Source organism: Cygnus atratus, chromosome 29, assembly GCF_013377495.2.
Source record: "Cygnus atratus isolate AKBS03 ecotype Queensland, Australia chromosome 29, CAtr_DNAZoo_HiC_assembly, whole genome shotgun sequence".
NCBI classification, from domain to species: domain Eukaryota; kingdom Metazoa; phylum Chordata; class Aves; order Anseriformes; family Anatidae; genus Cygnus; species Cygnus atratus.
In genome coordinates this window covers 577,774-604,902 of record NC_066390.1, presented here as the reverse complement: position 1 = coordinate 604,902, position 27,129 = coordinate 577,774, and the positions used below count along the sequence as shown (strand labels likewise).

The window sequence follows — 27,129 nt, the reverse complement described above, 5'->3', positions numbered from 1 at the left end:
TGGGGCTGACCCCAGCCCCTGTCCTGCTCTTGGGAGCCTCACCTGGGCCCCCCCAGGAGTCTCACCAGGGGTCTCACGCAGAGCTGTAGCCCCCCCCCCCGTCCAGGCCCCTCTCCCACCCAAGTAACAGCCCTAAGAGCTGGAAGGGCAGGGGCAAGGCGAGGGGAGACGAGCGAAGGGCTACGAAATATATATATATTAAATTGGAAGAAAAAGAAGAAAAAAAGGGGGGGGAAACGGAGGAGAAAAAAAAAAAACCCTCTGGAGGAGATACAAGAAACCGATAAGTGAACAAAGAGCCGGGATGGAAATAGATCTGAGGGTCGGGCCGCGCCGGATCCTGTAGCGGGGCTCGGGGCCTTCAAAGGCAGCGGCAGAGCCGGGGGGGGGCGGGGGGGGCCGCGGCCGCCTCTGTCCCGCTCCGCTCCCCACGCGTGAGGGGTCTGAAGGGTCCGCGAGGATCGGGGGGGGAGGGGGGGGATAAGGTGGGATAGGGGGGAACGTGTGCACAGGGGGCTGCAAACGCTGGGGGGGGGGCACGCAGCCCCCCCAATTTCTCCCCCCCAGCTCCGTTCCTGAGGGCGGCGGCGCCACCTGGCGGCAGTAGGGGGGCGCAGCGCCCCGCCGGGGGGCTCGGGGAGCTGTGACACCCCCAGCAGCGGGGACCCCCCCCCAAAAGCAGCGGGGGGCACACCCGAGCCCCCTTCCCCCCCCCCCCCCCCCCGCAGCCACAACCCCGGCAGGATGCGCCCGCAGTCCCCCCGACCCCCCCCCCCCCCCATTCCCACCAACCAGGAGCCTGCGCATCAGTTTTTACAAATTTTATTTATAACAATATCTGTTTTGTTTAGTTGTAAAGTAATCCAGCAAAAATTATTAAAACATTTCCCCCCAATAAAAGGATGGGGTTGCCCCCCGCCCTCCCCCCACATGCGTTTATTTATTTCTACTATAAAAGCTAGGTCATTTCCATGTTTTGTTTGTTTTTTTTTTTTTTTCTGTTTTTCTTTTTCCTGTTAAAAAATGTGCATGTTGGAGAGCAGACGAGGTGGGGGCGGTGCCAGAGCGAGGGGGGGGGACCCTGCGCCGCAGCGGGGCTGGGGGGGCTTCATCCCCGTCCCCCTGTAACAGTCGGGCAGAGCCAGAAGACACCGGGATGCTGGGGAGCAGCGGAGAGAAAGGGGAGCAGCGTGGGGGGGGTTGTAGGGTCAGCAGAGGCTGGGGGGGTGGCAAGGAGGGGGTCTCAGGGGGGCTGCGGGTGTGGGGGGACTGGAGCCGAGAGCTGGGGTGGGCGCGGGCCCCGCTCTGCCCTCGCCGCCTGCGGCGGTTGCCCCGTCCGCCGCCAGCCCTCGCGGCGGTGGCCCCGCGAGCTCATCCTCGGCCGTCCTCGTCCCGGCACCGCGACCTTCGCGCCAAGCCCGCTGTCCCCGCTCTGAAGCACTGGCGTGGCCCTTGGGGGGGGGGGGCCGGGGGAAGGGAGGGGGGGGCCCCGATGTCGAGAAATTTCAAATAAACCAAAGCCGGATCTGGCAATGAGAGGCGCTGAGGCCAGGTACTGGGGAATATACAGGTAATAATACTGCTCACATAGAAAAGTAATAATCCTTCATTTGTACATTTATACAGTGGCTCTCGGCTCCCCCCCGCCCCCTGCCCCCCCCCCCCCACCATGGGTGTCTGTGCCAGGCCGGCAGCGGCCCCTCGCCCCCGCGCCGTCCCTACGCCAGGGGGTCCGCCAGGTCATCGTCTGCACCCCGCGACAGCAGCTCCCGCTTCTCGTCCGTGCTGGCCAGCGAGTTGCGGCTGTTGTGGGCACCCATGTACAGCGTGGCGTAGACGGGGTTGGTGAAGTTGGTGGGCTGCGGAGAGGAGGGGGGGCGCAGGTCGGGGGGGGCACAGACACCCCCTCCCCAGCACAGCTGGCCCCAGAGGGGACCCTTGCCCCAGGGTGCCAGGCACAACAGCCTCGGTGCAAGCCTGAACTGCCACCAGCGCTGTCTGGCATGGCACCGCCAAGGCTGCAGCTGGCACCATCCGTCCCCAAACCACCCCCAAGCCCCCCAATCTCCTCTGCACAGAGGGCAGCCCCCTCTCAACCCCACCTCGGGCTGGCCTTGCGCACCCAAGGGCCCTCCCGAGTCATGCGGACCCTGCTCCGCACCTTGTCAGGGTCCAGGGCAAAGTCGGCATCCAGCAGCTCCCCCACGTCGTCATCGGGCTCCCCCTCGTACATCTTGTAGGTGGGGTTCCCAATCTCCACGTTCATGGCACCGTTCGTCATCCGCTGGTGCTGGAAGCCCTTGGCGCTGAGGAGGACACGAAACATGGGGTCAGGGCACAAGGTGCAGCAAGGGGGCCTAGACCCCCCCCCAGCAGTGCCTCCTGCTTGTTTGTCCCATGCAGCCAAGGCTTTCAAGCCCCGCCACAGGGATTTCCATCTCAGCTCAGTAACGCTCCCCCAGGATCCCTGGAGTGCCCCGGCTTACCCCTTAATCCTCCACTTGTACCAGACGAAAGCCACCACGGTGAGGAGGATCAGCAGCAGCAGGATGGGGATGATGATGGAGGCCGTTCCTGCAGGACAAGGGGTGTGGGTGCTGGTCAGGGTGTGTGGCAGCTGACACCCTCCCCACGGGTCAGAGCTGGAGCAGGAGCACCCCATCCCCACCCGGAGAACGGGGCTAAGGAGCGGCCCCCCAAGCTGGGAGGGGGGCACAGGCTTCTCTTCCCGACCCCCACACTGGGGCTGAGCCTCCCGCGGCAGGGCATGCTGTACGTACGGTTGCTCTGCTGCTCGCTGACGATGAAATCCTCGCAGCGCATCCCAGTCATCCCCACCGGGCACCTGAGAGCACAGGGAGAGCAGTAGGGTTAGCGGGGGGCAGGACATCATGCGGGGGTGGGGAGAGAGGTGGGGCACAGACCTGTGGGTCGGGGGGTGGATGGAAGGGGGGGGGCACAGATTAGGGTCTGTCAGTCATGTGCTCCCTGTGCTTAGGGGGCAAGAAAGCAATCCTTCGCCCTCCCTGGGGGCCAGGAAGCCCATCCATATCCCCCCATAGCCCCCCATCACCGCCCTCGCCAGCCCCCAGCTCTGCTTACAGGCACTGGGGCAGCTGCGTTTTGTCGCTGATGGAGCAGGTCCCGCCGTGCATGCAGTAGTCATCACAGGTCAGGCAGCTGGGCGCTATCTTGCCATCAGGGCAGCTGTGGGGCAGAGCGGATCAGCACGCAGGCACCCACGAGCTCCCCTCTGCCCTATGCCCACCCCACAGTGCCCAGGACTCTGCTGGCTCATCCCACTGGCACCGCGCGGGGCCATGCTGTGCCATGCCCATGGCTGCTGGGTCACCAGGATGGGCCTGGGCAGACACCTCCACCACTGCCTCCCATCACCCTGAGGGCTCCCACCGATCTGAGCTGCCCTTCAACAGCCAGACCTGAATTACTGAACCAGCATCTCGCAGCCGTGGCCGTGCCCGGATGATCCGGCCACAGGATACAAGTTCCTTCTTGGGTCTCCGTGCCCCCCAACCCCTCTCCCTCCTTTGAGTTCAACAGCCCTGGCACGTACATGCAGGACACTTCTCCGTTCTGCTTGTTGATGCTGCACTTGCCCTCCTGGCACCGGGAGCATTTGTTCTCCTGGCACTGGGCACCCTCGAACTGCGGGGGGCAGCGGCACTGCTTGGCACCACTGGCCGTCATCTGGCACACACCCTCGTTCTCACAGTAGTCGAAGCACTGCCCTGCAGGGGATAGTAGGGGCAGGGTGGGTGGGGGGCAGCCCCACGCTGGCCCCCCTGAGACCGACTGCACGGCTGCTCGCCACCCCACTCGCCCATGGAGCATCCCACCGCCCCACGGCCCCTGAAGAGCATCCCCCAGGAGAGCGGCGCCCAGCGGTCCCAATTCCTGGGTGCTGTCCCCAGCCACCCTCGCGAGCAGCACTCACGGTACTGGCAGCGGTCCCCGATGAAGGAGGGCAGGCAGCGGCAGTTGGGCTGGTTGCCCTGGTTGACCGTACAGCTGCCGTTGTTGAGGCAGTAGTCAGTGCACACTTGCTGGTTGCACCGGGGTCCCGTGAAGCCAGTAGGGCAGCGACAGGTTGGCATGCCTGAGAAGAAGAGCTGTCAGGGCGCCGCTCCGTTGGCCCGTCCACCCAGGACCAACCCGGCCCCCACAGCAGCCCTCACCCGATGGGGAGGCAGCGCACATGCCCCCGTTCTGGCAGTAGTCCCAGCACTGGTTGATCTGGCACTTCTCGCCGTTGTAGCGAGGCTGGCACCGGCACTTGGCCTGCTTGCGGGCGTTGAGGAAGCAGCTGCCCCCATTCAGGCACACCAGGTCACAGGTGTCGGTGGTGGGCACTGGGGGCAAGGGCAGGAGGTGAGCGGGGCTGTGCCATGCCACCCTGCAGCAGCCCCCAGCCTCCTCCTGGCCCGTGGGACCACCTACCGACGGCAGAGGCGGTGGGCGAGGGGATGACCACGCAGGTGCCATTGTCCAGGCGCTTGCCGTTGGGGCAGGTGCAGACCGGGCCGCTGGGGCTCAGCAGGCAGAGCCACTCGCACTTCTTACGGTCGCAAGGGTTGGTCGCTGTGGGGAGGACAGAAGGGACGACGCAGGGTGAGGCACAGCGAGCTGCCCTGGCACCCTCCTGGCAAACACCCCCTGCTGAGCCAGCGGCCTGAGGACACCCGCTGGCGCCCCACAGCTGCCCAAGCCCTGTGCCACCCCACCTCCCAGTGCCTTCAGGTCACCAACCGACAGCTTACCAGTGCGCCTGGGTAGCCCCCCTCCAGCTCCACGTGAACCCCCTGCTTTGCCAACCAAAGGGCCCCCATTCTCCCACCCCGGTCAGATAAACTGCTCGATAAATGCTGAGTCCTCTGCCAGCGCTCCCCTCGTCCTTTCTGGCACCGCATCCTGCCCCAGACCAAGGGCCTTGGGCCCGACACGCACCCTCCGGCTGCTTGTACTGGTGGTAGAGCACAACATCGGTGGCATGATTGAGGCCCGATGTCAGGTTGGTGACAGACTTGTGCCCAAACTTGTGGATCTTGAAGATGCGGTTGTTGATGTAGGTGACACCATAGATGTAGTCCTCAAAGATGTCAATGCTGAAGGGATGGCTCAGCCCTGGGGAAGCGAAGAGAGGACACGAGCAGTCAGAGGTGGCTCAGGAGCTGACAGCACGGCTGGCCAGTCGCTGCCTTGGACAGGGGTGATGATGGATTTTGGATGGATTCTGGGCTAGGGCCTCCCACCCTGTATGAGGCGGGCAGCGGGGGGGACAGCAGTGTCAACAGGCTCTGGTCCTGCTTTGGAGCATTTAATGAGGAAGATCTGCCTTCACTACCGTTTGCTGAGCATCCCTGATCAGTGCTAGGGGTTTGTCCTGCTCCCAAGTACACCACAAGCCAGGTCACGGGCCCCCAGGGAGCCTGGTGGGACCCCAACGCAGGGACATCAACCCTGGCCAGATCAGCCGCTTCCCTGCTGCTCCAGGGGGCCTCGGGGCGCTGCTCACCTTTCTTGTTGTCAATGGCCACGACGGGGTCAGTACCGTTGAGCCGGATGCTGCCGATGACGGAGAGCTTGGCATCGGCCCAGTACAGCCGCTCGTTGTGGTAGTCCACGGCCAGGCCTGGTGCACACATACCCCAGTGAGGGACGAGCTCGTAGCCCACCCCAAGCCCCTGCTGGCCAGCAGAGCCACCCACCACCCTGCCGTGCCCTCCCACCCTACCCACGCCGGCCACGGGGCTCAGCTGTGTCCCCCTGCTGTACGCCAAGGCCTTTGCCACCCCTTGTGCCCCTCCTGGCACCCATTTTTATTCACCTGTTGGCCACTGGATGTTGTCTTGCACCAGGGTCTCGCGCAGCGTCCCATCCATAGCGGCCGTCTCAATCTTGGGGTGATTGCCCCAGTCTGACCAGTACATGGTCCTGTGAAGGACACAGGCTGGTCATTCTCAGCAGGGGAGTAAGGAGGGGAAGAGCAGAACAGTCCAACAGCCCATCAGAGGAGAAACCCTCAGCCTTCTCCCAACGCCACCCTTGAGGGGCTAGCTGACTCCAGATACAACTCAGGCTACCAATGGGGCACAGGAAGCTTCTACCACGGAAGACTTATTGGTAAGGGACTGGGGCGAGGACAGAGTAGAGAGGAAGTGAGAAAGGGCTCGAGTCTCACCCCCTAAGCGGGTCAACTACGATGGCGTGCGGCTCATCGATCATGCCCGAGATCAGTGTCTTGCGATTCTCGCCTTTCATCTGTGCCACTTCAATGACATCGCGCCCAGAGTCCGTCCAGTAGATATTCCCAGCAACCCAGTCGATGGCAATACCCCGTGGCATCTTCAGCCCAGAGATCTGGGAAGGGCAGAAAGGAGGAAGCGGTCAGGGCCGGACCCCAGCAGCCTGGCCACGTGCCTCCTGCCATGCGTGGACAGAGCTCACATTCAGGTGGGTGACGCCACCATCGATCTGGCGCCGGTTGCGGTTGGAAGCGGTGGAGGCGGCAGAGGAGGCCGGCAGCTCGCAGTACGAGATCCTGCCCGTGTGCCAGTTGGTCCAGTAGATTTTGTTGCCCTTGACGTAGATGTCCATGGCATCGATGCGCACGTTCTCGTCACCCTGGAAGGCCGGCTCATAAGCAGAGTTGGGGTTGAAGGGGTACATGCTCCGGATCTTGTTGTCATCCGCAATGTAGAGAATTTGGTGCTCTGAGCCTGCAGAGGAGGAGTTGTTAGTGCTGGACCGGGAGCCTGGGGCTAGCCCGGCTCTACATTGGGGCATGGGACTGGGTCTCTCAGCACCCCTTTGGGCAAAAACAGATGGACAGGAGACCCCTGACAGGGCCAGGCTGAGCATCCCGGGAGGAAGGATGGGATGGATTCTGCCCGAGAGGCAGAGAATACAGGGGGAGGAGAAGAGGGAATGGGGGCTGGAAGGCGCAGACATGCTCAGGATTTGTGCAAGCCCTCTCCCCCCCCCCCCCAACCTTCTGCCTTGCACATGTTGTCAGTCTTCATGAAGTTCTTGGCGCAGCTGCAGACATGAGAGCCTTTGGTATTGTTGCAGAGCTGGGAGCAGGTCCCGAAGCGCAGGCACTCATTGACATCTGGGCAGAGGGAAGACAGGGGTCAAGGGGGGACCAGGAGGGTGTCTCCAAGCAAGGCCAGGTTCAGGCCCTCTCTGGGGGCTGTGCTGTGCTAGCAGGGCTCAGAGACCCCATCTCTCCCCCAGTGCCCCAAGGACACCGTTCCTGACACCCCCGCCACTCCAGGGATATAAAGGCACATCTTATGGGTGAAAGCCAGCCGTAAACCCAATGGCCAGACCTTAAGTGCTCCCCAGAAGTGGTGTAAATACCTTGACAGGAATTCTTGTCTGGCACCTTCTGAAAGCCTCTGCGGCATGTGCAGTACGAGGTGGGCTGCGACTGGATGCACTGGGCCTCATCTCCACACATGGTGGTGTTTGTCATGCAGTCGTACGACTTGTGGTCTGCGGTGGGAGACGCGGTCAGCACCCGCCGCCCTGCAGCTCCCCCTGCATTCCCCCTCGGCACCCCCAGCTACCCACGCACCGTGGGAGCAGGACTTCTCATCGGAGCCATCTCCGCAGTCATCAAAGAAGTTGCAGCGGAGGTTGGCGCTGATACACTTTTTGTTCTCACACAGGAACTCGTTCTTGTCCTGGCTGCAGCTCTTGGGCTTGGCTGTGGGGGACTCTGCGGGAGCACGGGCAGCAGCTGTGATGCTCTGCAGCCCTGGGCACCCGGCCCCACAAGTGCGACGGGGTGAGAGCGGCCGGGGCAGGGCCCCAGGATGCCAGCGCTCGCCTCCCGATTTTAGGAAGAAGGAAGGGGTGAAGCAAACACCATTGCCTGGGTTGAAGCCAGGGCCCTATGAGGACCTGCCCAAGGACAGCAGCCAACCCAGTCTGCACTCACCACAGTCCTTCTCATCCGTGTTGTCTCCACAGTTGTCAATGCCGTCGCACTGTCGACCGATCCACAGACATACCCGGTCATTCTTGCAGCGGAACGGTCTGTTGGGGGGACACTGGAATTTCACTGCACCAGCAAACAGAAACAAACGGTGACGGTGAAAGGAGACGCCATAGCCAGGCTGTCACACTTGTCACAAGCCGCCGCTCGGCCTCTGCCCGATCCCAGAGTGGCCTGTCCCACAGGTGCGAGCAGGCTCCAGAGACTAAAGCAAAGAGACTGAAGCAAAGACAACCATCCGTCGCCGGCCCGTGCTGCAGGAAGGCTCAGCCTCTCTGCCCTGTCCTCCCCCAGCCCCAGCTCTCTGCGAGGCTGCTCTGGAGCAGAGCCTCCCCCCAACCCTGCCCTCCTGGCACAGCTGGAGGTGACAAAGGGAGGTGCCCAAGCCCCTCGGGGTGCCTGCAGCAGTGAGCCAGCTCCGGCACTGCCTCCCTTCACCGGCCGGCGGGTGCCAGGGCCGCCACACACCAGGAGCAGGTAGAGGCAAGGCAACATCACTCACAGCACTCCTCGGGGTTTTCGTCTGAGTTATCCCCACAGTCGTCCTCCCCATCGCACTTCCAGGCCAGGGGCTTGCACAGCGTGTTGTTGCACTGGAACTCGTCCAGGGGGCAGGTGCGAACTGCAAGACAGTACGGGCCAGGAGGCCGCGTGTCAGCCAGCAATGTCCGGGTGCTGCCACTCCTGCTGCCAGCACAGCTGGGGACCCTGGGAGGGCCGCATACATGTCTGACCCCCCCGCCCCACTGGAACTGGGCTTAGTGGTGCTGGCACCAGCACCCCAGGGGAGATCTGGGGTTTGACAGGACCCTGCTGCGATGGCCGGCCCGCTGTGCTCTTGCACTGCTGCTGCCAACCCCACAGCCACAGCATGGGCAGACAGCAGCCCCATCGCAGGCCTCGCGGCCACCCCACAGGGATACGGGGCACAGGGCAGGGGGCATGGCCAGCAAATGGGGCAGGAGAAGTGGCACAGCACTACCCTTACCTCCAGTGCCACAGTCTTCTTCATCAGTGCCGTCCATGCAGTCGGCGTCAGCGTCACAGCGCCAGCGCATGGGGATGCAGTGCCCATTCTTGCACTGGAACTGGTCAAACTCGCAGCGCGGTGTGCAGTCTTTCTGCAGCGGAAAGGCAGGGGACAGTGGTCAGCAGGGACAGCCCGCACCACGGCAGGCTCCTGCCCCGTGGCTGCAGCCAGGAGCGGGCCCTCAGCCCCCAGCTCTCCAGGTACCGGGGATGCCTCGCAACGTGAGGCGGACCAGTGGCAGAGGCAGATCTGGAGGACGTGGCCGCACTCCCACATGCAGGCAGGGTGGCGGGGGTGCCGGCAGAGAGCCCCCCACTCCCCAGCACCGTACCTCATCAGAGCCATCCGCGCAGTCGTGGTCCCCGTCGCACTTCCACCTGCCTGCGATGCAGCGGCCATTGGCGCACGAGAACTCGCTCTCCGAGCAGGGCCGAGGTGCTGGGGACAGACAAGAGGGGGGAGTCCCCCTGAGCACGGGCCGCAGGGGTGGCAGGGCACCCTGGCTGACTGTCGGAGGGGCACAGGACAATAGGGAAACTCTTTGGTGCCATGGCACTGGGGAGAGGGTGGGCACGCAGTTGGGGGGCAGAGCCAAGACCCCCGCCCAGCTCAAGCCCAGGGAGGGCTCCCTGCAGGGAACAGGGTTCACGGGGGGAACACCACGGCCACACAGACCCAGTTGTGGCAGCTCCCTGACATGCCTGGTCCTTGCGCCATTCCCCCCCCAGGGCGCTGCTGCAGGAGGGGATGCAGCAGAGCCCTGGCCAGGCCTGGCAGAGCCCGCGTGCCTGCGTGGCCGCTTCGCAGGGCAGTGGGGACAGAGCCCGCCGCTGGGCCAGCAGCTGGCACCGAGCTGATCTGCAGGACCACAGCACAGTGCAGTGTCCTGCCAGGGATGGCTCTTGGGACCTGTCCCCTCCCCAGTGGTGCAGGACGCATCAGGGCAGACATCCCAGCTGGCTGGCAGAGCAGAAGCCGATAGGAGTGGATTTAGGGGTAGGGGGTGTACAGGCAGCGTAGAGGGGGGCAGATGGGCACAGGTTTTGGGGCCAAGAACAAGCCATGCGTGGGTCCCGGTGGTGCCAGCGAGCAGGACTGGACCCATCCTGCCCGCAGAGTCAGTGGAGGGATGTGCTGGTGCTGACGCTCTGTAAATCCACCTGGATTGGTCCAGTCCCAACCCCTCTGCCCTCACCTGGAACTTACTGTCTTCATTTTATTTGAAAGAGGCTGCACATGGAATTAAAAAATTTTGGCAGGAACCTACCTCTGAGCGCCCCATAACGACAGTGTGAAAATGGAGAAAAACATAAGATGAAGTGAAATGGCACAAACTCAAAAACACGACGTGAAAGCAACAAAAAAGAAAAAAAAATACACCCTAGAGGCTTCAGGGAGACAGGGACGTATGGGTGGCCTGGGGTGGCAGAAGAGGGGGCTGGGTCTGCCAGGGCCCCCAGGGCCATCCGCAGACCCCAGTGCTGTCCCACTGGGCTCTGGAGGGAAGGGACAGGGTTCCTGGCTGCCCACAGCACCCCATGGACTGTGTCACCCCCCCAGTCACGGTCCCCTGCTGCTCAACAGGACAGCGCTGGCACAGCTCCGCTAACAAGCGGCTGCTCATTAAGGGGCAGCCACAGCTTCTCCAAACCGTCTATCTTCCTGCACCCCTGGGCCAGGTTTGTGGTTTGGGTCCAGCTCGTTCCAGACAGACCACATCTCCCCTCCCACGGGCAGGCTGTTCGCACAGCCGTAGGCAAACCACCTCAATGGGCACCGCCTGCCAAACTGGAGCCAAAGCGCAAGGTGACGGCATAAAGCCGAGCTGCTCCACGGCCAGCCCTGCTCCACCACGGTGATATCCAGCAGGCGAGCGTGACCGCACAATGGGCAGGACACTACCACCCACGAGGGTGCTGAGCTTCGCCCCGTGCCTTTCACCTGCTGCCACTTCTGGCCTCTCCCCAGTGCAGCCAGGAGCACCCGGGACCAAATTATCCAGACCTGTGGGGCCAGGAGGCTTCCACCCAAGGGCAGAAGGCTGCTCCCAGGGCTCCCCAGGTACCAGCCCCCAGCCGGGCCATGGCTCCCTCCCCGTGCGGCAGCTGGGTCACTAGCAGGTAGAGGGCTGGGGCGACCTGCACTGCCCCCTCTGCATCGCGCTCCAGGGCTAGCGAAAGCTGGTGAGTGGCACATACTGCAGCTCTCCTCATCCGAGTTGTCCCCGCAGTCATTGTCATAGTCACACTGCCAGCGCCCTGGCACGCAGCGGTTGTTCTTGCAGCGGAACTGGTAGGGCTCGCAGGTGCGTTCGTCTGGGAGGGATAGGGACAGGCATCAGCATCACCCACGTGCACAAACGGGAGCAGGCATGCCTATGAGCAGGGCGGGCAGCGCTGCTCGCTGCTGGGCAGCTGCACCAGAAGCCTCCCTCCGACCCAGCCTCGCCCACACTGTTTAGGAAAACAAATAGATAAAATGTCCCCAACACCCGGGGCACTCGGGGATGGAAGGACACGAGGCACCCTCAGGGTTTGTCTCCCCAGCCCCAGCCCTTGCTCACCGCATTCCTCCTTGGGCTCATCGGACCCATCCCCGCAGTCATCCTCCCCGTCACACTTCCAGCGCGCTGGGATGCACCTGCCCGAGTCCTTGCACCGGAATTCATCCACACCACAAGTCATTTGTGCTGGGGGGAGAAACAAGATGACACGCATATGGGGAGGGGAGATGGCATTGGCACTGCCCACTCACATTCCCTTCCCAAACGCCTCGTCCCCGCAGCCCGGAGCTGCGTGCAGCACCCCTGCATGGTACAGACAGGGCAGGATGCCACCCTTTCATGCAGTCCTCCGAGAGGAACATCTCGATGGGACAGATCCAGGCAGAGCCACATCACCCGCTGCCCGCAGCACCTGCAGCTCTGCCGGGACTGAGCAGGGACCCAGCTCCCGCAGGCAGATGCACGCAGTTGACTGGCCACAGCGGAGCTCCTGGTGCCTGGAGCCACCCAGCCCTCTTCCCGCAGGCTGCTTACTGCAGTTGGCAGGTTCATCGGAGCCATCCACGCAGTCGTTGTCCCGGTCACACACCCAGACGCGGGGGATGCAGCGCTTGGTGATGGCACACTGGAACTGGTTGGGGGCACAGGTCACCTCCGCTGCGGGGGGAGAGGCAGAGTCGGGAGAGGCAGCGGGCAGGCAGTGCTCTGCCAGCCACTACCCCACAAAAACCACCCCACAGTGCAGAGAGGCCCACAGATGCTCTAGGAATCAAAGCAAAGCGCTCAGGCTTCCTTGGTGACCACGTGCACAGGAGAGATGGGGAAAAAAGCCTTCTGATGGCCTCAGAGGGCTCCACTGCTCCTCGGGACAGAGCAGCTGCATGGAGATAAGGCAGGGAAGCAACAAGATCCCTCAGCCGTGCAGAAGGCTCAATGCAAAGCCATGGCAAATACTGAACTTGCCACTCTGAGGGAGGTAAGGATTTGGTTTCTACTAGGAAACAGCAGTGTCAGTAGGGGCTGCAAGGCAACGGTGGTCAGAAACTCTAAGCAGAGCAGGGTAAGGGGAAAGCTCCGTGCCCAGGGGTAGGATCACCCAGAAAGCCACTCTGCTGGTAAAGACAATACCCAAAGACACAGATCTGATGCAGCACTCCTCACCTATGCCCCATGTAGGTTCCCCATCCTAACAGGCTAAACAGCTCCCCACTTACGGCAGTCCTTCTCGTCCTCGCCGTCACCACAGTTGTCCTGACCGTTGCAGCGGAAAATGCCGGGGATGCAGCGGTTGGTGTTGGTGCATTTGAACTGGCTGGGCAGACACACGTGGATATCTGGGAAGGGAGGTCACACCGTCAGAAGCGGAGACAGCATCTCTGCTCTAATGGGGTGCTGCAGCCCTGCTGGGGTTTGAGGACCACGAGGCGGGGTGGGGAACCTACCACAGTTGGCCTCGTCCGAGTTGTCCTGGCAGTCGTTGTCTCCATCACAGATGAAGGCTGGGTTGGTGCAGATCCCAGTGGAGCACTGGAACTGCCCTGGTCTGCACTTGAACTCAGCTGTGGGGAGAGGAGGACAGGGTGAAACGTCTGCTCTGGGGAATATTTTCAGGGCAAACCTTAACCTCCCCCTCTTTCCCCTTTGGGGCCCTTTACAAGGACTCAGCAACCAGCACGCGCAACGCTGGGCCCTCACGGCTGCAAAGCGAGCAGCAGCCAGCTGCTGTCTCCCATCGGGCTACACCTTAGGCAGGGAAAGTGAATTATTATGCTCCAGGCTCCATTAACAGGGTAACCTTCCCCTTCACCAGTGCTGTCCCTCAGCCAGGACAGCAGCAGGGCTTTCAAGAACCAGTTGTGGAAGCAGAGCCCAGCTGCCCTGGCTGGCACGGAAGTGCCGTGGGCTGTCAGTGCCCTCAAAGGGCCAGGCAGCACAGCCAGGGAGCTGGGACATGGTGGGCTGCAGGCAGCCCCCTCGGCACTCACGGCAGTCCTCGGGCTCATCCGAACGGTCCCCGCAGTCATCCTCGGTGTCGCATTTCCACCAGAAAGGGATGCACTTGTCATTCTTGCAGACAAACTGTGAAAGAGGGACAAGCTTGTGAAAGCGGCTCAGATGGTGACCCCAGACAGGAAAGGAGGACCCCAGGTGGCATTGTCTCCAGGGCACCCCCTCTGCCAAGGGCCCTGACCTCCCTGCCGTCCCTTCCCAGACACTCCTGTATCTCAGTGCCCCAATCTGTCCTAAGCCCTCCACCCAGACTTCACCCTCCACAGCCTCTGGGGTTTGGGGAGGACGGCGGACAGGCAGCGTCACTCCAGAGCTGCCTCCCTTGGACACCCCAGGAGCTGCAGTCTGTATGTGCTGGGAAGTGCCACAGGAGGGAGGTGTTGCCCACGCCAGGAGAAGGCATGTGCAACGCCACCACCCCGATGCATGGCGCCTGCACCAGTGCTCGCACGGAGCTGCAGCAGCCGCTGCTGCTGGAGCGGGATAGAACCTCGCAAGAGCGATGCGCATGCAAGCCCAGGCACACGCTTGCCATGGGGACATCTCCACAGGCAGGCTGGTTGTTACCTGGCTGGCTGTGCAGTTGGAGACACAGGTCTTGCCATCGCTGCCCAAGTAGAAGTTGGTGGGACAAGCACATTTGTGCCCCCCGCCCGGCGAGAGGAGGCAGAGGTTGCTGCAGCCTGCGTTGTTGGTCTTGCAGGGGTGGTTGGGAACTGGGGAGATGGCAGGGAGAGAACTGCAAGTCAGACCAAGGGGGAGGACCTGAATGGTGCACAACCACCCAGCTGTGAGCCCCTCCTCACCACGCACATCCCTTTTTTGCACCCCCTCTCCTAGCTTGGCAGCCCCTGGCCTCCATTTGCACCCTGTGCCCTGCCCTGGCCCTCCTGCGCTGCTGCCCCGGGCTCCTCTGCAGAGCCAGGGCCCCCCGCACCCCCACATGCCTGCGGCTCACCATCGGGCTGGCGGTAGGGGTGGTAGATGTGGATGTCCATGGGGCGGTGCAGCGTGCTGATCAGCAGGGTCTTGTTGGCACCTGTAGTCTTGTGGGCTCGGTTGATGGACTTGGTCTCCCAGTCAGTCCAGTAAATGAAATCCTCAAAGAGGGTGAGGGCGAAGATGTGCGGGATGTCCTGGCTCAGCACTGCAAGGGGGAGAGGGTGGGCTCAGCGAGGGGCTGCCCCCAGCCCTCCCACCATGCTCGCAGCCCCACGCAGCACAGCCTCTCCGCAGGGTCAGCTCTGCTAGGGAGCAAACGCTTTCACTTGCTCAAATGCATGGAGGAGCTCCTGGAAGTGGGGACACCACCCCAGAATCCTGGCTCCACACCCCCAGGACCAATCCTAAGACTCCCCAAGGGCCTGGAGGAGCCCCAGCTCTCACCCGTGTGCCTGTTGGAGCCGTCGAGGCTGGCGAACTCAATGTAGTCCTCCCGCGCATCAGCCCAATAGATCCGACTGTTGATGTAGTCGAGGGTGAGGCCGTTGGGCCAAGTTATCTTGGTGTCAACAATGACGCTGCGGTTGGTGCCGTCCATGCCAATCTTCCCAATCAGGGAGTGGTCACCCCAGTCTGTCCAGTACAGGTAACTGGGAGGGAAAGAGAAGAGCAGAGCGAGGTTGAGTCCTGCGCAAGCCAGAGCAGTAGCCACGCATGGGCATGGGGGTGCTGGGGAGGGAGAAGCAGCCAGGTGTCCCGGAGGGCAGGAGGGAAGGCCCTGGCCCCAGCAGCAAGGTGGCAGAAGGGCCCCCTGCCCCAGCCCTGGGTAGAGGGGAAGGTTCCGGAGGCTCTCACCCGTTCTGCACATCCACCACCAGCGCCCGGGGCTCACGCAGGCCCGAGTTCACCAGCACCGTGCGGTAGGCGCCGTTGAGCTTGGACACTTCGATGGTGTCCCGACCTTTGTCACACCAGTACAGGTTGCCTCCCACCCAGTCCACTGCCAGCCCATCGGGGTTACTGAGGCCAGTGCGGTGAAGAACCTGTTGAAAGAAAATGGAAAAGTAGGGCCTGGACGGGCAGAACCAGGTCCTTCCCTGGGCCAGGAATGGCCACAACATTTCCATTCCCCAGGGCACGGCTCCTGCCCAACTCCCTTTCCTCGCTCTGCTCTTCCCCAAACCCTCCCTGCCCACTGCTTTGGGGCAGCACGGCGCCCATCTGATTGGGATGGTGCTGCAAAACATCCATGGAGGCCTTGTGGGAACATGTGTGAACCTTGTAGGAATCTGTGGTGACCCTATGACAGGGCTTGTGTCCCCTTCCCTGGTGACCCTGCGGCCAACCTGGGCCCCTGCAGGGAGCAGGGAGAGAGCTGCAGCCTGGGGGCTGCCTCTGTCCCCCACCTGAACGTTGCTCCCATTGATGTGCATGCGGCGGATCATGCTGCCCTGCGTGGTGACGTCCGTCCAGTAGATCATCTGCTCCCGATAGTCAAAATCCAGAGCCACTGCGTTGTTCAGGCCCTGGGAGGAAGGGAGAAGCACTGAAACCATTTCACCTGCTAGCACAGGGTGTCAGGGGCTTTAGAAAGACTAGCGAGCCCCCAGCCACAGCTCCCAGTCCCTGAGCAAAGTTAAAAGCACCCACAGACTTGTGTAGACCCTGCCTTATAAAGGTCTGCTACTGAAGAGCTGCTGTTTACACAGGACCCTGTGTATATTCACAGCAAGAGCCGTTGTTTATACAGGGCCCGCTATCAGTGTGGGAAGCCAAGAGCCCAGACTCCTGGGCTGGGAGGTTTTGTGTGTGCTGGACCCCCTCCAAGCCCCAGCTGCAGACCCCAACCCCGCAGCCTGGTGCCCCCCTCCTGCTCCGCACCTGCTTGAGCAGCGTGTAGTTGGAGCCGTCCAGGTTGAGCTTCCGAAGGTAGTACCGGTTGGCAAAGATGAGGAAGGGCTCTTCATCTGCACAGGGGATCAGGAGACGCATCAGGGGTGAGCCGCTGGCACAAGCGCAGGCACCCGCCCTCAGCAGCACACAGAGCCACCTCCCCCCATGCCCTACGTGTCCTGGCTCTCCTCCATGAGCCAGGTGCGGCTGCTTCGCCTCCGGAGCACCGCAACCAACTCCAGCGCTGGCAGCATCCCACTGCTGTCACGACAGCATCCCTGCTTCTAAACCCCGCTCACCTGTGACAGCTTTACAGCTGGTGGGGTTGTCAGGTTTGAGCTTGTAGCCCTCTATGCATAGGCACTTGAAGCTGCCCAGAGTGTTGATGCACTTCTGGCTGCAGGGGTAGGTGGTGGAGCACTCGTCGATGTCAATGCACGTCTTCCCATCATCCTTCAGCCGGAACCCAGGACGGCATCTGCACTGCAGGAGGCAACCAGGAGCTGTTAGCCACAGCCAGGGCCTGCTCGCTGGGAGGTAAGGGGCAAGTGGGGACAGGCACGGGCAGAACAGCACATGCAGACGCAGGCTGAGTGCCCACGTGCGCACTGCGGAGCAGGGCAGAAGCAACGCTCATGCTACGAGGGCTGTGGAGGAGGCAGGGAGCACTGGAGCATCGCTCCAGCTCCAGCTGCCCAACCCAGCCAGCGGGCCTCTACCTTGTACCCAATCTTGAGGTCCTCACACTCCTGGGAACAGCCGCTCATCTTCTTGTTGAGGCACTCGTTGATGAAGCAGTTGAGCTCATCCGAGCCGTCCGCGCAGTCGTTGTTGTTGTCACAAAGCAGCGCCTCTGGGATGCATTTCCCGTTCTTGCACAGGAAGAAGGAGTCGTTGCACTTGTTCTCTGCAGTGGGCAGAGAGGCAAAAGCAGTCGTAAGCACGAGCAGCTGGGCAGCCTCGCTCCCCCAGCCCTGACCCCTGCAGGTACCTGGGCTGCTGCAGCGCGGGTTCTTGGGCGCCTCGTCCGAGTGGTCATGGCAGTCGAACTCGCCATCGCACTCCCACTGGCTGTTGCTGAGGCAGCGGCCGTTGGCACAGCGAAACTCATGGGGGCCGCAGGTCGGGTACTCTGCAGGTGACAGCAGGCTCAGGAGGCGTCCCCCACCACCCTGAGCCAGCCAGCAGCGAGCAGGGCACCAACGCAGCCGCGGCATGGGTGCTCAAACCCTCCTCAGCCCGCCTGGGGACAGGAGAGCAGCACCGGGCCGAGGAGGAGGCCAAGGCAGGAGGCTTTGGACCTCTCCAAAAAGCGTGCAGCACCAGGGTGGGTGCGTTGCAGGGCAGCTGGGGAGAAGGCAGCTCTCCTGCAGCTGTCTGGCACTGCATCTGCCTGCTCCCTCTGCTCACGTCCCCCCCCTCCACTCTGTGACACCTACCACACTCTGGAGACTCATCCGAGCCATCGCCGCAGTCGTCGTCGTGGTCGCAGACAAAGTGCTTGGGAATGCACTGGCGGTTCCCGCACATGAACTCCCGCTCATCACATGTGTTGTTGTACACTGCAACGAGGCACCGCTGTCAGCCCCTGCTCCCCACGCCCTCTGCAGCCCTAGGGGCAGACCATGCACTCTCCTGCTGCTCCCTGAGCCCCAGGCAGTGGAGTTGAGCCCCCAAGGCAGCTGTGCTCCTCCCCAGCTCCAGCCCTGGCCCCACCAGGCACGCAGCCCTCTGAGGACTCACAGCAGCCAGCAGCGAGGGTCTCGTCAGCTCCATCTGCACAGTCCTTGTCTCCATCACAGAGCCAGCGCTCTGGCACGCAGACATAGGTGCCTGGGCACTGGAAGGATCCTGTGCTGCAGGTTGTCAGCCCTGGAGAAGGGACAAGCGGGAAGAAAGCTGCTGGAGAGCCTGCGCTCTTGGGCTATGCGCCCTCGTGTTCCAGGGTGCCCCAAAGTAGGGAATCCAGGAGAGCAGCGAGGATCATGGAGCAGGAGGGCAGGTGTGGGAGAAGGAACGGCAGAGGTGGGAGTGCACAGGGACGGGGCAGCATCGTGGGCAGGGACGGGGAGGTCAGAGCAGGGGCTGGAGCAGACTCACGGCAGCGGCTGTCCTCGTCAGAGCCATCCCCACAGTCGTCTGCCCCGTCACACACCCAGAGCTTGGAGATGCAGCGGTGGTTGTTGCACTCGAACTGCACGGGGTAGCAGAACTTGTCTGGGAGAGGAGAGGAGGGGCTCAGAGCTGGGGCAATGCAGCAGGACAGACGCAGCAGCAGCACATGGCCAGGCTGAGCCAGCTGGGTGCTAGGGCTGGTGCTGGCGATCCTGCTTGCCCAGACTTGGCAGTGCCCCCAAACCCGCTGGGGCAGGACTGATGTGGGATTCCCTGCTCTGGAGCTGGAGGGGGGGTTCCCAGCTCCTGGGTACTGTTGGGGGTTTGTTCAGGGAGGTTGGAACAAAAACCATCACTCAAATGAGCTGTAACTGGGCACCCTTAAAGTGACTATGGATACATGCACATGCTGAGCAAAGAAACGTGCAAGGACATTTGTTTTGGTCACGGTTAAAAGTCTGCGCTTGTGGAATAACTCCACAAAGAGGAAGAATCTGGAATCTGGTTCTTGGCCAAGGGATCTTGGAGAGAGGAGAGGTTCCTGCCTCCCTCTCTGCTGTGCCTGCTCTTACCACCCCATGCAACGGCCCCAGAGTCCCTTGCTCTCCCCACCCTGCCGCTCACTGCAGTGAGTCTCGTCTTCTCCATTCTCGCAGTCGTCCTCTTTGTCACAGGTCCAAGTCATGGGGATGCACCTCCCACTTGGGCAGGCAAAGTAATTGGCTGGACATTTGGGTTCCCTCCCACCTGGTTTGGGAAGAAAACATCCGTAAGCTTGGTGGCACAGTCCCCCGCTGCCTGGTGGGACCCCAAAGGGAGCACCTGGCTGGAGAGACTGCGCGACACCCACATCTAGGGCCGGAGCCCAGCCTGCACTCCCCACTCCTTGCCCTGCTGCTCTCACCAGGGCAGTTGCGCTCGTCTGAGTAGTCTCCGCAGTCGTTTGCTCCGTCGCACACCCAGCTCGGTGCATAGCACAGGGAGGTGTGTTCACACTTCTGGAATGTGGTCCCCTTCACCCCCAGCTTGAAGTAGCCACTGCAGTCAGTGGCAGCTGCAAGAAAGCACAGCACAAGCCCCGCTGACGGCCCTCAGCTCCGGCTCCCGCTGCCAGCACAAGCCCTGCGCACCCCACATTGGCACAGGGTAGCCTCTGACCCACGGGCCAGAGCCCCAAGCTGCTGGAACAACGCTGGCTCTTGGCACCTCACAAGGCTCTTCTGATGGCTGTGGGGTGGTGAGAGGCTGAGCAGCATGCAGGTGGGCTGAAGTGACAGGGACTAGGGTGGCTCCCAGCAGAGGGAATAACCTGGGCAAGCCTCTGCTGGTGGTTAGGAATCAGGAGCTCGCTCCTGCCCCGACACAGCACCATTCCTGTAGACCACAAGGCAATACAGGGCCCCAGCACCCCAGCCCACAGACACAGAGGGTGGAAGCATCTCCAAAGAAGCGACAGCAGGTCAGAGCTGGGGAGGCAGCAGGAAGAACAGGACACAGTCAGGGCACTCACTGCAGTTCATTTCATCCGAAGCGTCCTCACAGTCGATGAACTGGTTGCAGCGGCTTGAATTGCCAATGCAGCTCCCATCCCGGCAGCGGAACTCGGTAGCAGCGCAGCTGGTTTCTGCAACGAGGGGGAAGCCCCCGCAGAGGATGAGGCTGGGCTGGGGACCCAGCGTGCACAGCCACCCCACTCCACGCTCACTGCAGGCGTGCATGCGCACACACTGCCCGGCACAGCCACAGACCATCGATCCTGCGCTCCCAGGTCTACGTCCCCTCTTGATGGAGACCTGGCTCCCTTCTGGCTCATGAACTCCACCTGCCACATCTGAACTCGTCTGCTGAGCTGGCCTTTCACTAGCAGGCCTGGGCGGGCTCAGACATGAGCATAACCTCCACAGGCAGTTCTAAAGCAAGCAGACAGGCTCCTACAAAGCTGCAGCTCCGAACGGATGCTGCCCTTGGGGTGCTTGCGTGCCCTTTTCTCAGGAGTGCAGAAGTGGTGAGCAGTGATGCTGCACCTTGCCTCTGCCTCGTGTTCTCCCCAGATCTCAAACCGCTATTTTCACCTAGCTCTGGGTGTTGCGCTGCCATTTGTGGGAGTCCTTCCTCCCAGCTATCAGGGAATGAGTCTGACAAAGCGGTGCAGTGGAAGTATGATTTAGACCTTGACTCTCCGTCAAGCCCCAGCTCCGCTCTGATCCTGTCAAGCTGAAGGTAACCCTTTCCCAACGCCTCTGTCCCTGTCCCAGACAGCTGACGGAGCCCTGGCAGGGAGCCAGGCAGCCTGCTTACTGTTGCAGGGCACTTCGTCCGAGTTGTCCCCGCAGTCATCCACGCCGTTGCACCAGTAGCGGCTGGCGATGCAGCGCCCGTTCATGCAGTGCAGATAGCCCTTCTTGCACTTGCGGCTGCCTGCGAGAGAGAAAGGATGGTGAGCGCCAGGGGAGAGCCAGAGCAGCCGGGCTTGTCAGCGACTTGGGACCTTCAGCAGAGGAGAAACTGCACAAGCATGATTAGGAAACAGATTCCCTTGTGCTGTCCTGGCAACATCACTGGGTTAAGTTTGGCCTTTGCCCAGCAGAGATCCTCTCTGGCTGCAGAGCAAGGGTTGCTGTCAGAATAAGGGTGCTGTAAACCCCATCAGGACGGCTCCAGGTGTCCCCTTCTCCACCTGTCCCCCGTGCCCCCAGAAGAAAGTTCTGGAGCCCTTAAAGCCTGGCTGGTCCCAGCCTTGGGAGGGCAAAAGGGATGAAGAGCACCAGAGGGACATGAAAAGACGCCCATCCACGGCACCCAGGAGCCCCAGCACCCTTTGCCTGGCGAAGCTGACAGCTCGAGCAGGGTGCCTGTGCGCGTGCGTGTGTACAAGCAAAGCAGCAAGAGGAGGAACCTTACTGCAGTAGGACTGCTTCTCGTCTGACTTGTCCTTGCAGTGGACCACGCCATCGCAGGTCCGGCTGAAGTCAATGCAGTCGCCGTTGCCACACTCAAACTCGTCGTGCATGTTGCAGGTGGAGTTCAGAGCTGAGGAGAGTGCGAGGAGAGTCAGCTCCGCCAGGAGGAGCAGGACCCCTCTTCCTCCACCCCTTCCCATCCCACCAGCTGCTGGCTTCCACCTCCCCTCCACCTTTGCAGGTGAAATCCTCCTGCAGGACGCGCTCGCCACGGCAGGAGCAGTTGACGTGTCCTTTGGGCGTCAGCAGGCAGAGGTCCTGACAGCCACTGTTGTTCACCCTGCATGGGGACAGCTCACCTAGGAGAGACAGAGCAGTCACACCGGGGACAGCCCCAGCAGTCCCCTCCCCTTGTCCTTCCTGCCAGGGGATAGGAAAGGTGCGGGCTCCTCCTTGGGCCCTTCAAATAGGGCTATGGGGGGGATGCACGTGTTTGGGAGCAGCCAGTCTCCCCAGAGCTTGCAAGGAGGATGTCCTGGGAAAGGCACACGTGGGGAAAATTCCCTCTCCAGCCTGCACAGGGCTTGGAGATGGACGTGCCTCGGGCATGACGGTCAACAAGGGACAATCACAGGACAGAAGAGACATGGGGTGGAGTTGCAGAGCTGTTTGGCAGGGGGATGAGAAGTGCAGGGGAGGGGGGCAGAGGCCTGGCTGAGGCAGCAAACGGGGGCGCACAGTGGCAAGGCGTGGCAAGGTGGTGGGTGGGGTGTGGGGTGTCCTTACAGCTGTCGGTGTCGTTGGCCACGGCGATGATGCCCATGGGCTGCTGGGGGATGTCCACGCGCAGAAGCTTCATGTCAGTGCCCACGTACTTGTTAGCTCGCTGCACAGCCCTGCGCACCCAGTCTGTCCAGAAGATGTAATCGCCATAGACAGCCAGGCCAAAGGGGTGCACAGGCTCCGATTTCAGGATCACCTGCCAGACATCGGCAAAATATGAGCACGAGGGAACCTGGCTACAGGACAGCCCCCAGCACTGCCCCAACCGCAGCCTGTCCCCGTCTGTTTGCGCTGGGGGAAGCCCAATGCCCCCATGCCACGGGAACAGCCCTGCTCCAGCACCCTTCACCCTCATCCCCGATGCCTGCCAGGTCTGGACTCACGTGGCGATGGGAGCCATCATATTCACAGCGCTCGATTTTGTCCAGCGTGGCATCAGAGAAGTAAATCTTCTCAGCCCTGTGGTCAATGGCCAGCCCATTGGGTGTCCGTATGTCCTGGTCAATGATTATGAGGACGTTGGAACCAGACAGGGTGGCACGCATGATGCTGGGGTGCTGCTCGTTCCAGTTGGTCCAGAACATCAGGCTGGAAGGGAAGGGACACGGAACACCTTTGCAAACCTCAGCTCTCTGCCACATGTTTGGCTCAACCCCCCCCTCTGCTGCCTAAGGGTTTCCAAGGGCTTTGGGATAGACGGGGACATTGTCCCCACATAGAGGGGGTAGGAGGGGGATGAACGAGGACACAATCGCCAGCTGGACAGCGTGGTACTCCCTGTACTGGGATGTGCAGGGAGGGACAGGGCTTTTCCTTGATGCGCTCTGCTGGGAGCCAGTGCCTGTCCTGCAGGAGGGGGTCTGGGTCCCTGGACCTGCAGGGGTCCTCAGGGCTACGTGGACCCTGCGGGCTGACAGACCCGGCCGGGGTGACGCCACCACTCACTTCTGGCACTCATCCAGCACGAAGGCGCGTGGGTGATCATCTCCTGACATGGTGATCACCGTCTCCCTCTCAAAAGCCCCCAGGCGACTCTGATCCACGGTGTGGCGGGTGATGGTGGAAGTGGTGTAGCTTGTCCAGTACAGTGTGTCCCAGCCGCGGTGGTACGCCAGCCCCTCCACCGAGCCCACGTCTGCAGGGCGAGAGGATGGGCAAGGGTGAGCCTCTGGCCCAGGATTGCCTCCAGCCCCTTGCTCCTGCAAGGCTCCTTCCACGCAGTCAGTGCCAACCGTGATGCTCAGATGTGGCAGCCTGGACTTACTGCTTTTAATTACACCCCAAAAAATCTCTCAGAGGCATTGGCTGCTTGTTAGCACTGCACCAGTGCGACAGCGCAGGGCAATAAAGAGGGAACTCAGCAGAATAGGTCTGGTGGTTGGACATGCAAGTGAACCAAGGTCCCAGAAGACTTCAGGAGACCCCTGAGCAGAGCTTTGCTACAGATCAGGTAGCTACATCTCCTTGTCAGAAGGCTAAGGAACATTCACCTATGATGAAACAAAGACTTCAACTTGGCTTTCAAGACAGGGCTCTACTCATCTTTCCCACAGGGGCTGGCCTTGCTTCTGGTCTCCTTCTTCCTGCAATCCGATGCTGCAGTGCTCAGAAACTCACCCAGTGTCTGCTCCCACTTCTAGGGAAGGGAGAACTGAGGCCCAGAGGTGACGAGATAAACTTGAACTGCGCACCCATCCTTCCTCCCCATTAATGATCAACAAAAGGCTTAATGAACCAGCTACAAAAGACGGGACCTGCTCTCCTGATCTCAGTAATAAAAGCTATCCCGAGTGCCAAATGTAAATACAGTCATTAGTGAGCACATTTATAACCCTTGCTGGAGGTTTTCCCTAGCGATGCAGAGCAACAGACACAGTCTTTTCAACAGCTGTAGGAGCCAATAAAACTAATCAAGTGCAAACCAAGGGCTTTGAGGTGAAGACAGGGCCAGGCTGTGGCAAGGTTTGCTCAGCCTTGATGGGTCTGTCTTGGAAGTGAAGTGCAAACATAGAGCAGATCCCAAGTTTGCTGCAGTGTCTTGTTTCTAGAGCAAAGCACACCCACATGCACGCCTAAGCCTCGTGATATGCTTTCCTTGCCAGAACAAGCTCTGCAACTGCTCCTTGCATCCACGTCCTCTACCACAGAAGAGGCTGCTGCCACTTCTAGAGGCTCCAGTAGAAGATTTCCCAGCTGAACTCTTAGCAACTGTCACTCAAAATGCCTCTCAAAAGCACCAAGGAACATTAACAGGAAAACAAACACTTGGGTGAAGTAAGAGGGTGTTCAGGAGGAAGCAGAAAAGGGGTCTGAGGGCAGATGCCCTGGGACACTCACTCTCCACAATGGTCTTGCGTCCCGTGCCGTCGTCATTGATCTGCTGGATGTTGCCGAAGTGGATGTCGCTGTAGAAGATGCGGTTGCTGCCCTTGGAGCCGTAACGATAGTCGAAGGCCAGGGCGATGACGTTCTTCATGTGTTCTGCATCCTCAAAGGGCTTGATGGGTGCGTTGAGGTTGTTCTCATCTGACAGGTGGATGCTCTTGAGGATGGTGCGCTCCGAGTACAGCAGGTAGCCGTCGTAGTCCCGGCAGCTCACGCCGTCCTCAGACAGCATGCCGTGGGCGCAGGCGCACGTCCGCTGCCCGCCGCCCCTGAACAGGCAGAGCTGCTGGCAGCCCCCGTTGTTCTGGGCACAGATGTTGGTGCCTGGGCAGTAGAGAGAGGAGCTCAGAGGACTGTGCGGGAGATCACAGAATCACAGAATGGCCTGGGTTGAAAAGGACCTTAAAGACCATCTAGTTTCAACCCCCCTGCTCCGGGCAGGGTTGACAACCGCTAGAGCAGGCTGCCCAGGGCTGCATCCAGCCTGGCCTTGAATGCCTCCAGGGATGGGGCATCCACAACCTCCCTGGACAACCCATTCCAGTGCCTCACCACTCTCTGAGGGAAAAACTTCCTCCTAATATCTAACCTAAATCTCCCCTGTCTTAGTTTAAAACCATTCCCCCTTGTCCTATCACTATCAACACATATAGACAGGTGTTCCCCATCGTGTTTATACGCTCCCTTTAAGTACTGGAAGGCCGCAATGAGGTCTCCCCGGAGCCTTCTCTTCTCCAAGCTAAACAAGCCCAGCTCCCTCAACCTTTCTGCAGAGGAGAGGTGCTCCAGCCCTCTGATCGTCTTAGTGGCACTCCTCTGGACCCGTTCCAAGAGCTCCGCATCCTTTTTGTGCTGGGGGCCCCAGGCCTGCATGCAGTATTCCAGGTGGGGTCTCACAAGAGCAGAGTAGAGGGGAACAATCACTTCCCTCTCCCTGCTGCCCACCCCTCCATTGATGCAGCCCAGGATACAGTCAGCCTTCCGGGCTGCAAGCACACACTGCCAGCTCATATCCAGCTTCTTGTCCATCAGGACCCCCAAGTCCTTCTCCGCAGGACTTCCCACTCCACCCGAGCTCCCACTTGGCAGCTTTGCACCTCTGCCCCTGCTCCCAGAGGAAGCAGGTGAAGAGGGCTCAGCCCACTGCATTTTTCTTCCACATGCTCTTTCTCGAGGACACAGCAGCCTGTTTGTTTCCTTCTCCCACCTTGCATCTGCCCGTCGTACCCAGCCCAGCCAGCAGCGGGTGCTGAGCGGTGCCGCAGCAGGATGCTCAGCTCCCCGACATACCCTTCTGCCTGGCCCGGTTGAAGACTTTGATGTCCTTGAGCTGCACGCCGATCCCCGTCCGCAGGGACACCGATTCAGTAGCATTGTCCTTGCTGCCTCTTTTAATGGAGCCGTTTGCATGAGTCCTAAAAAAGGAGAGAATCGCTGAGCAAGTGACTTGGGGCTCTGCTCCAAACCTGTCCCCCAGCACCCCCAGCTCCCCTTGTCTGCCTCATGAAGCCAGCGCTCAGAGCACCCCCAGCACCACAGGGCCCGCCAGGAGCCGTACCTGTCACTCCAGTAAATGTAGTCCTCAAAGACAGACACTGAGAACATGTCCATGTTGTTGCTGGACAGGACGACCTCACGGTTTTCTCCCGTCTCCAGGTCAATTCGCTCAATCTTGTCGGTCCGGGCATCGCACCAGTACAGCTTCCCGTCCTGAGGAACCAGCCCAGTCAGCAACACGAGAGCACAGACCCTAAAACACACTCCACACCTCCCACCACACCCAGCAGAAGGCCCTAGGGTTTGGAAGACCACCCCGGACCATTTCCCCTATGCTGGAGAGGAGCCTCCAGCACCCTGCGGAGGGCAGCCAGGTCCCCCAAAGGCCTGGCTGCTGAGACCCTTCCTGCGGGCCCTGCACAATCCTCGCCAGGCCCTGGGTTGACCCCCAGATGGCTGCCGTACCTCATAGTCGACGGATATCCCATTCGGCCAGCTGATGCTGACGTTGACCAGCACCATGCGCTCGGTCCCGTCCAGGCGGGACCGCTCGATGCGGGGGTATTGCCCCCACTCTGTCCAGAACAGGTACCTGCAGGAGGGCGACAGGGATGTGACCACGGGGCCGGCCAGCAGCGGCAGCCTTGGATGAACACCTCTCTCCCTCCCTCCTCCATGCCAGGGCCTAAACGCAGTCCCCTGGTGACCAGCCAGCCTCCTGGACACCAAGGACTCGCCGCCCGCACTGTGCCGGGGGAAGGAGTGCTGCATTATGGCTGGATGCGGCCCAGGAACCAGCCCCGCGTGCCAGGCACTTAAGGCACTGTTTCTCCATCCTTCCCCTTCCCTCTCCTCTCTCAGTGACACTGCCCAAAGCCGGAGCCATCCTGGGGAGGCTCCACTCAGGTTTTCTGAGGTGCCTGGCACCCACGAGGTCAAGGGGTGCTGCTGGGAAGCAAGCTCAGCACGTTGCTGAAGGGGCAGGGAGACCCGAGGGGTTCGGATCTCCTTGGTGCAGCGCAAGGCAGGAGACCCACGAGTCCCGCTTCTC

The 27,129-nt window shown here is 61.3% G+C and overlaps 1 protein-coding gene across 1 annotated transcript in view; it reads right to left on the bottom strand.

Moving 5' to 3' along the window:
* Positions 1-1,718: 1,718 nt before the first annotated feature.
* The window catches only part of LRP1 (LDL receptor related protein 1), an 88,710-nt gene continuing 63,299 nt past the window's right edge, over positions 1,719-27,129 (bottom strand). The window contains exons 38-89 of the mRNA XM_035570226.2: positions 26,544-26,670; positions 26,140-26,291; positions 25,872-25,996; positions 24,534-24,905; positions 23,142-23,331; positions 22,580-22,784; positions 22,200-22,392; positions 21,647-21,772; positions 21,415-21,543; positions 20,812-20,931; positions 20,024-20,137; positions 19,418-19,567; positions 19,126-19,260; positions 18,499-18,615; positions 18,142-18,270; positions 17,838-17,960; positions 17,390-17,530; positions 17,118-17,305; positions 16,698-16,881; positions 16,387-16,472; positions 15,912-16,031; positions 15,361-15,548; positions 14,950-15,155; positions 14,522-14,710; positions 14,131-14,279; positions 13,539-13,632; positions 12,996-13,112; positions 12,768-12,887; positions 12,088-12,210; positions 11,614-11,739; positions 11,249-11,365; positions 9,382-9,488; positions 9,009-9,141; positions 8,523-8,642; positions 7,964-8,086; positions 7,598-7,741; positions 7,381-7,515; positions 7,010-7,129; positions 6,466-6,737; positions 6,200-6,378; positions 5,846-5,952; positions 5,534-5,650; positions 4,966-5,142; positions 4,459-4,599; positions 4,197-4,370; positions 3,956-4,117; positions 3,575-3,749; positions 3,103-3,207; positions 2,781-2,845; positions 2,487-2,574; positions 2,162-2,306; positions 1,719-1,859 (exon numbers count right to left, since the gene is read on the bottom strand). Of these exons, the coding sequence (XP_035426119.1) occupies positions 1,719-1,859; positions 2,162-2,306; positions 2,487-2,574; positions 2,781-2,845; positions 3,103-3,207; positions 3,575-3,749; positions 3,956-4,117; positions 4,197-4,370; positions 4,459-4,599; positions 4,966-5,142; positions 5,534-5,650; positions 5,846-5,952; positions 6,200-6,378; positions 6,466-6,737; positions 7,010-7,129; positions 7,381-7,515; positions 7,598-7,741; positions 7,964-8,086; positions 8,523-8,642; positions 9,009-9,141; positions 9,382-9,488; positions 11,249-11,365; positions 11,614-11,739; positions 12,088-12,210; positions 12,768-12,887; positions 12,996-13,112; positions 13,539-13,632; positions 14,131-14,279; positions 14,522-14,710; positions 14,950-15,155; positions 15,361-15,548; positions 15,912-16,031; positions 16,387-16,472; positions 16,698-16,881; positions 17,118-17,305; positions 17,390-17,530; positions 17,838-17,960; positions 18,142-18,270; positions 18,499-18,615; positions 19,126-19,260; positions 19,418-19,567; positions 20,024-20,137; positions 20,812-20,931; positions 21,415-21,543; positions 21,647-21,772; positions 22,200-22,392; positions 22,580-22,784; positions 23,142-23,331; positions 24,534-24,905; positions 25,872-25,996; positions 26,140-26,291; positions 26,544-26,670 (7,585 nt within the window). The remainder of the gene's footprint in view (positions 1,860-2,161; positions 2,307-2,486; positions 2,575-2,780; positions 2,846-3,102; positions 3,208-3,574; positions 3,750-3,955; positions 4,118-4,196; positions 4,371-4,458; positions 4,600-4,965; positions 5,143-5,533; positions 5,651-5,845; positions 5,953-6,199; positions 6,379-6,465; positions 6,738-7,009; positions 7,130-7,380; positions 7,516-7,597; positions 7,742-7,963; positions 8,087-8,522; positions 8,643-9,008; positions 9,142-9,381; positions 9,489-11,248; positions 11,366-11,613; positions 11,740-12,087; positions 12,211-12,767; positions 12,888-12,995; positions 13,113-13,538; positions 13,633-14,130; positions 14,280-14,521; positions 14,711-14,949; positions 15,156-15,360; positions 15,549-15,911; positions 16,032-16,386; positions 16,473-16,697; positions 16,882-17,117; positions 17,306-17,389; positions 17,531-17,837; positions 17,961-18,141; positions 18,271-18,498; positions 18,616-19,125; positions 19,261-19,417; positions 19,568-20,023; positions 20,138-20,811; positions 20,932-21,414; positions 21,544-21,646; positions 21,773-22,199; positions 22,393-22,579; positions 22,785-23,141; positions 23,332-24,533; positions 24,906-25,871; positions 25,997-26,139; positions 26,292-26,543; positions 26,671-27,129) is intronic.